The 13,923-nt window shown below is 35.0% G+C and overlaps 1 protein-coding gene across 1 annotated transcript; it reads right to left on the bottom strand.

The window, feature by feature from the left end:
• Nucleotides 1-11,544: 11,544 nt before the first annotated feature.
• Nucleotides 11,545-12,123, bottom strand: LOC110897728. The gene has a single exon (XM_022144486.1). The coding sequence runs from the start codon at nt 12,121-12,123 to the stop codon at nt 11,545-11,547; it is 579 nt and encodes a 192-aa protein (XP_022000178.1).
• Between the last annotated feature and the right edge of the window lie 1,800 nt (nt 12,124-13,923).

Below are 13,923 nucleotides of genomic sequence, written 5' to 3'. Positions count from 1 at the left end.
CGTTTGGATCTAGGGCGGGTTGGGTCGAACGGTGGCACAAGGTGCCACTTTCGAGATTTGCGAAGAAGCTCCCATGTGGTTACCAGGTTAAACATATGCCCATGGTGCATTCTATACTCGGTGTGGGCTTCGGTCATGATATCGACATCGCTTGCACCACTTCTCTTTCGAGTGTTATTGACGAGGTTATTGTATATGCTGTTGAAGTTGCTAACCTTCGTCCTCAAAGCCCCCCACTTTCCCGAAAAAGAGTCGGGGGTTCGATACACGCCACGACCCATTGCGGCGAAAAACTTATCGCGTATACGACCCCAAAATGCATTTATGTCTTGGTCGTCTCCTAAAAAAATATTATTTAGACAAGCATAAAAAATATTATTTAGACGAGCATAAAAAATAGTATTTAGACAAGCATAAAAAAAATTATTTACCAACAATCTCGTCCTCCGACACGTCGAGCCAAGCTTTTGCCAACTCGAACTCTTCCTTAGGCGACCAAAATTCTACCTTCTTTGTCGCATGTTTTTCGGTCTAATCCTTCTTTTTATGGCTTCTTTTTTTGATAGAAGAGGATTCGACTTGGGTTTCGGGAACAAATTCCGGTTCGCTTGTGTCTTGGGCGGGTATGTTTGGTGGTGGCATGTTTGGCGGAAAAAAAGGGGGTTGAGAATAATACCCGAAATATGGAGGAGGCATCGGTTGAGTGGTGGGATGAGGAGAAGTTGGTGGCATTGGATAATATCCAGCCTCCCCCGTACGCGGGTCTCGGCGATAGCGGTCCTCTTGCTCGTTGTTTTGCAAAATTTGCCAATACGGATTGGTCGGATCCCATGGGTTGTTTGGGTTGTTAGGAAACATTGTTGGAAGTTTTTAAAAAAATGAAGGGAGTTGTATAAAAATGGAGGTAGAGAGTGAAAGGAATGATTTAAAAAGAGGTAGAAGTTGATATTTATAGTGTGATTTTATAAATAAAATAAAAAGTAAATTTTTTTTTTAATTTTTGACCGTTTCAACGGTCTAAAACATTCAATTTGTCTCGGTCCCTGTGCGTTGCCGCTCGCCATAGCGGTGGCAGAGCATCAATGGCGCCCCGACTATGGCGCCAGGGGTGTGGTCGAATTTGGAGGGAGGCGCTATAGGCGGCCAGGTGGCGAAGGGTGGCGCCCCACACCCTCCAGCCTAAGTGAAAATTACTTTTTGAAACAACTTTTTGCATAAGGTGAAAAAGTCATTTTGAAAAGGTAGGAAACCTTGGCTTTTTGAAACTCATTTTAACTTTTCATTAAATATTACCTTGTCCCACCTCATAAGCTCATTCAAACACTTTTTTAAAACAACTTATTGACTTTTTCCACATCATAAGTTCATCCAAACATTTTTTTAAAAACTTCTTTTGGATAAGTTATTAGTTAATAAATTATTTTGCCAAAAAGTTCTTTTTGAGTTAAATAAACAATCACAAACACCCCCCAAAATGACGGTGTTCTGCTTGGGCTATTCTTGAAAAGTTATCATATACAGTTTTCACATTTTAAACATAAAGTTCTTCATTTTCTGACAAAAAAAAACAAAAATAATAATTGGTTCAAGTTCAAAGTTCATTTTATTATTTTTTTCAAAAATAAAATAAAATTGGTTCAAGTTCTTAACGAAGTTCACGTCTATAAAGTTATCAGATCAATACACGATAATGATTTGACAAAACAATCTTAAGAGATATACAATATGTAGGGGTTAAATGGATTATTGGTTCGAACCCGAAACAAACCAAACTTTTTTACATGAACCCGAAAATATGCCACGTATACGTGAATCCTAACACGACAAGAGTTGTATAAGTTGTTCTTCAGTTTAACCCGGCGCAACGCGCGGGACATATTTCTAGTTAAATAACAATTTCAGTTTATGTTATTATTTTTAAAAATATTGTGATACTCAACTTTTTATTTGTAACGGTAAATTTGGATTACTGACGTACTATTCATCCTGTCACTAGCGGAACCAACCGATCATATACATCTCCACTAGACAATAATGTCTATACACAAATTAATGAGGAAACCCAATAAACCTGGGAAAACTCTCTTGTGAGAATCAAACTCATGATCTAATGGTCACTAAGATCACCCGTAGTGGGGTGGTATTTTTAAAAAAAATTGAAAAAAAAAACGCCTCAAAACGCCCCCCTCCCACTACACCCGGCGTTATAGGACGTCTTTATTGAAAAAAATTGATGTTAGCGTTTTAATTATAACGCTGAAAGTCCACTGCATGTGGCCACATGGTGGGGTCCAAGGTTTTGACTAGCCAATAAGAATCTAGGTTGCCTTTTTTTTTATTTGTTTAATGATTGGAAGGGGCATTATTTGGGCATTGTTCTCACTACGCCACTTTTGCAATAACGCTCCATGCTGACTGGGATGACACGTGTCGAATAATGCCCCATGGTGGGGGCATTATTTTGTTTAACCACTACGGGTGGTCTAAGCCTTATTTCACCTATAAAATACCACTAGGTAGCGGCCTTATTTCCCTTTCCGTTTTAATTTCAAATGATTGGTTTATATTTTACAAGTAGTGAATGCTAAAATTGACATCTTAGACTGTTTTAGGCAATTTTACAAGGAGTGAATGCTACAATTGACATCTTAGGCTGTTTTAGGCAGTTAGGCCAAAGGCGAGGACCAAAATAAAGATATAAATGGATATCTAACATCTTTATTAACAAAAGTACAAAACTACAAAAGCTATTTTATTTAAATATTTTTACTTTTTGGAGTTTTATTTTGGTATTTTCAATTTCTTATCTTTTCCGATAATTTTTACAAAAATATTAGATTTACTCTAGAGGTGGACAAGTCGGGTATTTTTTTTTGCCAGACAGGTTCGGGTTATAAACCAAATATGTTTGGTCAAATTTGGTCAAAATCGTTTTGAGAAAAAATTCGTTCGGGTCATAAATCGGTTTGGGTGAAAAATACTAAAACCCTACTCAAATCATTTGGGCTGGGTTGAAACGGGTTTGGGTCATAAACACGCACTAAAACAAATGTTTAAAAAAATGGGTCGGTTTGGGTCATAAACCGAGGGAACCATATACAAACTGGCGGTTTGGGTCAGGTGGAAAACGATTTGGCTCAAATGGATTTGGTAGTTCAAATTGTGTCGGCTTACGAACCGGTTTGGAAATCCATACCTTTTTTTTCCAACTCTACTTGTAACTATTAAGTTGCAGCTTCAAGCTAGTAGTCAGGGGCGGACCCACTCCCTTCTGTGGGTGAGCGAGCACACCCCTTAAATTTTTGTTTTTTAGTATTATACGTATGCAAATATCATGTGCGCCCCCATGAAATAATGAATGGTTAAAGCAAGTATATGAACCGGAAGGAAAAAAAATGAAAACGATACTCACCGGAGATTTTTTCCGACGGGGGTTGAAAAAAAATGGCATTTGGAGAAGATGATTAGATTACGAAGAAAATGTTAGGGTGTAGGCAGTGGTTAGACATTTGAAACTGGTAAACTTTAAAATAAACCAATGAGAGTATGTCATGTCATTCAATGAAGAGTGTTTAAACTATGCTGAAAAATGTTGGCAGTGGTTAAACACTTCATGAATTGGTAAACTATTTAAAAAAAAAGAAAAATGTGTGATTGGTTGAGATGGCATGAACCCCACCACACGCACCTTCCCTCCCTTCACCGATTCGACAACCTATCACCGATCATCAATGAAAACGCACGACAAAGGGGGTAGACGGCGGTGTTCCCGAGCGCCGATCTCTTTTGCCACCCACTCCGTATCCCCTTAGAGGGTAAGGGTCATTTGGTAATTATACACATTTTCTAGAATATCAATGTATTCTGACACTCACGTACAAGTTTCGTTTCAGTGGTACAATTTGCTTTGGCTTAAACATTTTCATTTGAATGTTTTCTTTTCTTATTTTAATTCTTATTTAATTAAAGTATCCAATATGTTGTGTACATATAACTATTAATCACTAAATAAAAATAGAGTAACATTAGTACATTACCTATTTTACTAATGTTACATGATACTCGGTTATTTTTATTTTGAGTTAATTACACAAATGGGTTATGTGGTTTATAGTTAGTTTCGTCTTTAGGTACTAACTTTTTTTTTTTTTTTTTGTAACAGGTTTAGGTTCTATGGTTTCAATTTTGTAATATCTTTGGGTATTAACACCAAAAAATGACTAAAATACCCCTGTATTTTTTTTAAGTTTATCAATGTAACACATTTGGGTACTAACACCTAATTTTATTTAAGTTTAAATCAATTTTACAAAATCAATTTATTTTTTTTATTTTCATCTTTTTATTATATCTCTTAATTAACATAAAATCTATTTATTTTTTTTATTTTCATATTTTTATTAAATTTCTTATTTAACATAAAATCTACTAGTTACACCAGTATTTTTTTTAAATAAAATCTAATAGCTATATAGTTTTATGTAAATTAAATTTCTTACCCGTTTTAATGCGATAACGTACCAATGTTTCGTGTGATGATGTCGAATTAGTATTTGGTATGGAATAAGATTTCAATGATATCTTTACCCAAAAAAGATTTCAATGATATCGAATTATTTCACAATTATGGTTGGGTATGTCGCTACATCAAATTATATATATTATTATTTCACAACTACTTTTAACATAAAAAATTAAAATCCATCATACACCGCACTGCACATACAGAATTCCGTCATTCAGAAAAATTAAAAAAAAAATACCGATAAATTACTATCAAGGCAAGATGCCAAAAAATAATTATAAGGTCTCTTTGACTTTATTTACGAATAAAGTGGTAGTAATATGATAAAGTTATTTAGAATCAATGGATTCGCCCAATTGATCCAAAAATAATAATATATATAATTCGATGTAGCAACATACCCAACCATAATTGATCCAAAAATCAAAAGTAACCTGGTTCGATACCATATACTAATTCGATGCATTGAAAAAAGAGATACCATATAATAAAAACCATTGCATATACTAAAAATCGATACCATAGACTAAAAATCGTTGAATTAAAAAATCAGAAGTGTAAATTTGCATAATAATTGAAATAGAATTCGATATCATTGAAATCGAATTCGATATCATTGAAATCTTATTCCATACCAAATACTAATTCGACATCATCGCACGTAACCTTGATACGTCATTGCATTAAAACGAGTAAGAAATTTAATTTACATAAAAATATATAGCTAGTAGATTTTATTTAAAAAATCTATTTAAAAAAATACTGGTGTAACTAGTAGATTTTATGTTAAATAAGAAATTTAATAAAAATATGAAAATAAAAAAAATAGATTTTATGTTAATTAAGAGATATAATAAAAAGATGAATAAAAAAAATAAAAAGATTTTGTAAAATTGATTTAAACTTAAATAAAATTAGGTGTTAGTACCCAAATGTGTTACATTGATAAACTTAAAAAATGACTGGGTATTTTAGTTATTTTTTGGTGTTAATACCCAAATGTGTTACAAAATTGAAACAATAGAACCTAAACCTGTTACAAAAAAAAAGTTAGTAGCTAAAGGAGAAACTAGCTATAAACCACAGGCCCCATTTGTGTAATTAACTCTTTTATTTTACTAGATCATCACCTTTTTATTTATTTATATTTTATCAGGTTATATAAACATGTCTTTTAGAGTTTTACAAATAATATTTGAGAAAAAAAAAACTAAAACTAGATATCTATATTTGTTAGATCCGTTAATTAGCAACTAAAGTAATAATAAAAACATTGAATAAGAATTTGGATTAGATGAATATGAAATTGGTCGTAAAAAAAGTAACTGACTACTACTACTAGCAAATTTAATATAATATATTATTAATTTTTTGAAATGCTTCTCTAAAACCAATATTTTGTGAACAAAACTTAAAACAACTATTGAGTTTTCACTATTTTTTTAATACTAATGATTTTGATACTTAAACAAAAGAAAAGTTGAGTTTTTGAAAATTTAATTACTGGTAAAATTTATGCCCTAGATCTGACCCGAACCAGACCAAAAAAATGTTATATAGCAATTGACCAATGAACCTTATAAAAGTTTCGTACCCCATAAAAAATTTTTCTGGGTCCGCCACTGCTGCTAATAATGTGAATTGGTTTATCCCAGAAGATTAGGTCTATGCAAAATAAAACAAGAGGATTCCCAACACTGCTGGAATTTGGAAGTTGTTTGATTTTTTTTTTAAATTAGGTCTATACAAAATTTAAAAAAAAAAATCGCCATTTAGTTGTAGTCGTGGAAAAGATAATTTTGTTATTAGTCCGGCCAGTAAGTTATCATTCGACAATTAATTTTCAGGTTTAGATCACACTCTTTTTTATTCAAAGTATTAAATCTTTTACAATTTTATTGGAGATGTGTGATAAAGTAATTATACGTTCAAAAAACAATTATAATATACCATATTATGAAAAATATGATCAAACTGGTCACAAAATGGATGTCAAACTGATCACAAAAAATATTATCATTTTGAACCTAAAAAATTATGATCAAACTGGTCACAAAATTAACGAGTATAAATGTTAAGTTTCATCATAACATATAGTATTTTTATTAATAACTTTACCTATTTATATGTTTTAAATGATAAGAGATGAATGAATGAATGAAAATTAAGAGTTTTTAAATGAAAAGAGATGAGTGAATGAATGAAAATTAAGATAAACGTAAGCTTAGATAAAAGGCAAATTAGAAATAAATAATCCCATTTAACTTAATTTGGCCGATAATAATTGAAAGTCGGTTATTGGCCGATAATAATTCGAACTGATCAATTTTTTTTTTTGTAAAATAGTCCGCCGTTAAAATAGCTTAACGGAGTTAAGTTTTTTTCCGAATTACAAACCGATATTTTAGGGTTTTTGATCAAAACGAGGATACAAGTCGATTGATGTAAAACTTACCTCGAAATACTGCCCCAACCCACGAAAACGGTGCTTCAATTCGGGTGTTTAAACTTCCAATTAACAAAAATCAAGCCATTTCGAGCACAATTTCGAGGTACGTTTTTACATTAATCGACTCGTATCCTCGTTCTGATCAAAAGCCCTAAAACACCGGTTTGTAATTCGGAAAAAAACTTAACTCCATTAACCTATTTTAACGGCGGACTATTTTACAAAAAGAATTTGACCAGTTCGGATTATTATTGGTTAATAACTGACTTGGAATTGTTATCGGCCAAATTGAGTTATGTGAGATTATTTATTTCCAATAAAATTATATTTAAGAGGAATAAATATAAATGTATAGATGTCATTTATAATATACCATATTGTGAAAAATAAAAATCAAATTTCCTTAAAAAATTAGAAAGTCTTAATTTTGATTTATTTTCAAGATAATTCTTGACCGGAACTTTGTCAATAAACTGTAAATGTGATTTGAAATGAAATGAATGAAAATATCTAAAAGATAGAGGCGTCTCTGAGAATTTATGTAGCTGGTTTGAGCTTGAAAAATGTGTCATTTCGTAATGTTTTTATCTTTTAAAATCAAATGGGTATTGGACTCACTAATCCTAATGCCAAGGGCTAACTCCTAAACAAATAAAAATTATTTTGTAAATGGGCTTATATTGGAGTTGGTAAGGGTATGCTATTTAAAAAAAAATTAACATATATATCGGATTTAGAAAAGAAAAACACATGCCCCTCAAAATCACGGGCCTTATGCAGTCCGCACCCTCTCTTCACCGCCACTACTAAAAGATAATTCTTGACCGGAAACTTTGTCGATAAACTTTAAATGTGATTTGAAATGAAAGGATCTAAAACTAGCTTTGATGAAATGTCTTTGAAAAAGTTGTAATTGTTACATGAAATAATAAATTCCATACAAATATCATTTAAGTTAACGAAAAATGTTACTTCTACTCTATTTTACACCAATAATCTTAATACCCTCTCAATTACTTAAGTTTGAACCTTAGATCTTCCCTCTAAGATGCATGTGCTTTTATCAGACCATGCGTAGTGGTAAGGGTGAATAATGCCCCCACCCTTTGGCGTTTTCCGGCATGTGCCAGTCCAGTCAGCAAGGGTCATTATTGTGCGTTTTTCTAAAATGAGTGTAGTGAGGATGTGGGTATTATGTTAAAAAGGGGTGTAAATAATTAAATGAAAAAAACTAACCAAAAAAGGGGATTGGCCAAGAAAAAGAGGGATGCATGTGATTGGCCAACAGTTTTCCATTTTGGCGTGATTTCAAACATGTTGGGGACTTTTTTTCGAAAATCACGCCCAAGGGGGTGGGGGACGTGGCATGTTGGGGCGTGTTTGGGGGCTTTTTTTGAAAAAATATCGCCCACTATGGACGGCCTCAAATAGACTAGCCTACATTGGCAATAAATATATAATTATATTAATGTTTGAGTTTCCTATGGATTAAACAGAGAGCAAAGTAAACAAATTTGGATTGGAGAAAATGGGTGAATTTTGAGTTTTTAAGTTGAGTCTATTACTTTTTTTTTATATTTTTATGGTGTTAAGATCCTAAATTTTTGATTCCATAGGGGATATTGTAATAGGGTTTTTTTTTTTTTTTTTTTTTGAATGGCTCAGCGGAATACACCTTTAATGAAATACCTCCACCTCCCGAGTTCGATCCCCGGGGGCCCCCCTAAGGTCCAGCCCCCATTTCAAACAAACTACTCTAGGTGGGAGTCGAACCTTGCACCTCTCACAAAAGAAACCCATTAGGGAAAACTCCTGACCACCCCACCAAGTGGTGTTGGCGGATATTGTAATAGGTGGTTGGCTTAGTAGCCTATTAACCAGTTTTGTAATTGTGAATTTTGAGTGATAAATAAAGTTGTTGTTTGCCGTTTAAAAAAAGTTATTTAGTTTTACTTGAAAAAGAACATAACTTTTGAAAAACATGGTGGATAACATGAGTCATGAGGGCTGAAAACATTATTGGGTTTCAAAACAAAATTCAATCTCGAAATAATTTGTTAAAAGACAAAGAAATTACGAGTACAAGTAGCGTTAAAAACATAGAAACTTGTGTTAATGCATGTAAAAAAAGTAGTGTTAACGCACTTGACTCGATGGATAACTATCTTGATGCATGATAAATATTTTATAAAGGTAATAACACAAATAAAAGCCAACATATTCTCATTTGACACTAAAAGGTATTGAACCTAATTTTGATTTTAAAATCAATGAACTTGTTTAACATGTGTTGTCTAAAAGAATATGTTTATACCCATAAAGCTGATTTTTTTTAGATTATATAAAGTTGTATTTAAAGAGGTGAAACTGACAATTTAGTCATCCACATCACGGAAAAAGATGCATGACATTCACATAACCAAAAATTGCCTGCATATAGATGTCGAAGGGGGAAGGGGCGTCCAGACCGACTACCCTAACAACAGCCAATTTCGTCTTGACGTGTCACTTAGACTATGGGGCGTGGAATGATTTAGACTATGGGGTATGGTGGGGCTTGGGTTGGGCATTTGATGACACGTGAATCTTAAATATTCCTAATTCAAAGCCGAGTTTTCAAGGGGTATGGTTGGGGCTTGGGTTGGGCGTGGCTGGGCGGGTGGCATAGCCACATCAATAATATTTAAAAAAAAAATACATAAACATAAAAAATAACTACATAAAAAATAAACATACATATTTTTTTTTTAAAAATACATAAACATACATAATAATTATCAAAATAAAAAACAGTCATTCTTCGTCGTCTTCGTCGGTTTCGAACCCAGGAATCGTTAAAACATGTTCCACCAAATCAGCTCGAAGGTTCTGATGTATATCCCTTGACTTTATTAAAAATTCATTTGCCGCTTTATCTTCGTCTGTTACGTTACCTGGTTTGGGGTCGTCGTCATCGTAGTAGGTAACGACCGGTCTACCTTCATCCTCCAAAATCATGTTGTGAAGAATGATACATGTGTACATCACGTTTCCAATCTGATCCTTGTCCCATAGTCGACAAGGCATTGCCAATATTCGCCACCTTTTCTTCAAAACACCGAATGCTCGCTCGATGTCTTTACGTGCAGCCATCTGGACCCTGTTAAACTTTAATATCTTTGGATCTGAGGTACCGTGTCTTGTGAACGATTTTACGAAAACCCCCCACTCTGGGTAAATCCCATCAACTAGGTAGTACCCGTACATGTACTCAACCCCGTTTACAAAGAAAGTTCCTTTGGGTCCTATACCATCTACCCGATCATTGAAAAGAGGCGAGTGGTTTATGATGGTAATATCATTATGTGAACCTGGCATACCGAAGAACGCATGTCATATCCAAAGATCTTGGGACGCAATCGCTTCAAGCATGATGGTTGGCACCCCGTGAAATCCACTAGTGTGAGCGCCTTGCCATTGGGTAGGACAAAGTTCCCAAGGCCATTTCATACAATCTAAACTACCTAGCATCCCGGGTAGCCCATGATAATCAGCGTGATGTTCCAATATTTGTTGCATGTCACTGAAGGAGGGCTTTCTCAAATATCTTTTCCTATAAAGTTCTAGAATACATGAACAAAAGTTGTGAAGAGTTTCTCTAGCTACACGTGCAGACATTTTTAAATAGTCATCCATAATGTCCGAACTATTGCCGTATGCTAACTGCCTAAGTGCGGCCGTGACCTTTTGCCACGTACTAAATCTTAATTGCCCGGTTACATCGGGTTTTTGTTGGAAATAATCATATTTCTCCTCAAGATCTCTAGATATTCTTAAAAATAAGTTTCTACTCATACGAAAACGACGCCTAAACATTTTTTCATCATACTTAGGTTCCGCTGACACCAACAAATCGTTAGCGGTGTGCCGTTCACGAGCGATGTACCTTCTCCTCCTTAGGTTGTTGAGTCTCTTCCTCATCGTATTCGTCTTCCACGATAGCTTTCACCACCGCCACGATCGATTGTAGAAATATTTCCGCACCATCGTCAGATGATGATGACGATTCACTATAACTTGAAGAACTCATGGCAATATTGTGTTTTATGTGTTTGATATTGTGTGAGAAAAATGTTAAATGTGGTAAGTATTTATAAAGGAATTTTTTTTAAAAGTAGCCCCCAACGGCTACTTTTAATGGGCCAATGACAATCCGCCAACTCACCTTGCTCCCCCGCCCCACGCCCGGCTTAAAAGCCAAGCCCCAAGGGGCCACGCCCGAACCCAAGCCCACCCGGGGTGGTGACTTGGGCGTTTTACCCCAACCCACGCCCCAACCCAAGCCCATACCCCACGGCCTTAGGTTGGGGGCATTGCTCAACATATGATAGGTGTGGGCTCCATCAGTCCACACAAAAAAAAATGGAGTGTGGAAGGGGCGTGACCAAACTAGCGTTGGGGTGCCATGTGACACCTAATTTTCTTTTTTATTTTTTATATTAATCATAGAATTTAGTAAAGTAATTTGAAAAACACATTTTATTTATATTAAATAACTACAAAAAAAAAATACATTACATTACCAAAAAAATCAATCATTTTCATCTTCATCTTCGTCTTCATTAGAGTCGAATCTAGGAAGTGTTGAAACATGTTCTACTAAATCAGCTCGAATGTTTGAATTTATTTGTCTTGACTCGATTAGATATTGGTTTTGCGTTCTCTTTTCGTCACTAATGTCTTCGTTATTTGTTCCGGGCTCATCGCCATAATATTCAACGATTGCACGCCCTTCATCCTCTAAAATCATATCGTGTAGAATGATGCACACATACATCACGTTTCTTATTTGATCTTTTTCATGCAATCGACAAGACATGCTCAAAACGCGCCACATTTTCTGCAAAACCCCAGATGCTCGCTCGATGTCTTTGCGTTCTGCCATGTGAACTTTGCTAAACTTTATCCTTTTAGGATCTAGGGTTCCATCTCTTGAAAATGATTTCACAAAAACAACATACTCATGGTAAATTCCATTAACAAGATAGTACACATACTTGTATTCAACCCCATTTACAAAAAATGTTCCTTTCGGTCCAATACCATTTATTCGATCATTGAAAATGGGCGAGTGGTGTATAATGTTTATATCGTTAAGTGAACTGGGCATACCAAAGAATGCATGCCAGATCCAAAGCTTCAAGCATCATAGCCGGCATTCCATGATATCCACTTGTGTGAGAGCCTTGCCATGCAGTTGGACAAAGTTCCCACTCCCATTTCTTCATACAATCTAAACTAGGGCTGTTCAAAAAGCTCGCGGCTCGGAGCTCGCTCGGATTTAGCTCGGAAAAAGCTCGCTCGATTTGGCTCTGTTTAAAAGTGAGCCGAGCCGGCTCGGCTCGGTTAGAAAGTGAGCCTAGCTCGGCTCGGCTCGTAACGAGCCGAGCTGGCTCGGTTCGGCTCGCTTTGTAGCTCGGCTCGGTTTAGCTCGAACTATTTTACTTATAATAAGTTTCAATTTTATATACATTATAATATAATATATTACAAAAAAAACTGATTATTATTTACATGTATACAGGTTTGTAATTTGATATTTATGGCATATTCGAAGATTGATTACCATACTAATGAACTAATATTGTATTTTATTGAAATTAAAACTTATTTTGTGTTGTTAAACTTGATTTTGGTTTGAATTGTATTAGGTTGAACTTATTTTGAATATATTCTTTTAAATTATTGAATAATATTTTAGGCTATTAAATTTTAAGAGGTATATATTAGTTTTTTCTTATAAAATCGAGCCAAACCAAGCCGAGCCGAGCTAGCTCGGTTTAAAACCAAGCCGAGCCCGAGCTTAGATTTTCAGCTCGGTTTCAAATCCGAGCCGAGCCGAGCCAGCTCGGTTTATAATCGAGCCGAGCCCGAGCTTGGCCTGGCTCGGCTCGGCTCGGCTCGGCTCATGAACAGCCCTAATCTAAACTACCGATCATCTCGGAGAGACCATGGTATTTAGCGTGATGTTCCAAAATCTGTTGCATATCACTGAACGTCGGTTTTCTCAAGTACCTTTTCATATATAGTTCAATGATATAAGCACAAAAATTGTGAAAACTTTCCCTAGCCACTCATGCAGACATTTTTAAATAGTCGTCCATTATGTGGAACTATTGCCGTAAGCCAATTATCTTAGGGCGGCCGTAACCTTTTGCCACGTGGTAAATCTTAATTACCACGCGCATCGGGTCTTTGTCGGAAAAAAAAAACATGATTATCCTATAAATCCTTTGATATTTTTAAAAATAAATTTTTACTCATACGAAAACGACGCCTAAACATTCTTTCATGATACGTTGGTTCGGGTGTGAAATAATCGCTTACCAGCAAATCTTCGCGGTTTCGCGTTCACGAACAATATACTTCCTCTGTTTGGGTTGGGAAGTGCTCTCATTTGCATCTTCAACAATAGCTTTCACCACCAACGACACTTTTGATAATAATAATAATTCCGCCCCATCGTCCGATGAGGATGACAAAACAAAATTTTCATACGAATCGCTTGAATTTGAAGAAGTCATTATATATATATATATATATATTATATATATATATATATATATGGAGTTCGATAGTAGTTTTCAATTTTTGGATGGTAAAAATGAGTAAGAAATGAAAGGTTTATATACAAAAAAAAATTAAAAGATTCTTTTTAAATAGCCGTTGGCCAATAGCTAGTCAAACGGTCGTCAAAGAATAGCCAACCATTGCCAGCCACGTCACCCAGGCCAGCGCTCCACGCCAATCAATATTGTCATGCCAAGCTGGTAACGCTGACCAAAACGCCAACCCAGAGTGGAGGAGCCGACGTTAAAGGGCCAAAACGGAAAGCGGGCCACGCGCACACCCACCAATCTTAGACCATTTAATACCCTAAACTATCTGATTTGATGACAACACTACCCTA

This window comes from Helianthus annuus, chromosome 1 (genome assembly GCF_002127325.2).
Source record: "Helianthus annuus cultivar XRQ/B chromosome 1, HanXRQr2.0-SUNRISE, whole genome shotgun sequence".
NCBI classification, from domain to species: domain Eukaryota; kingdom Viridiplantae; phylum Streptophyta; class Magnoliopsida; order Asterales; family Asteraceae; genus Helianthus; species Helianthus annuus.
The sequence above is the reverse complement of the archived record's forward strand: the minus strand, read 5'-3'. Positions and strand labels throughout refer to the sequence as shown.

What these genes read in the sequence shown, in the direction of transcription:
- LOC110897728 (XM_022144486.1), bottom strand. Translation starts at nt 12,123, where the DNA reads ATGCCCAGTTCACTTAACGATATAAACATTATACACCACTCGCCCATT.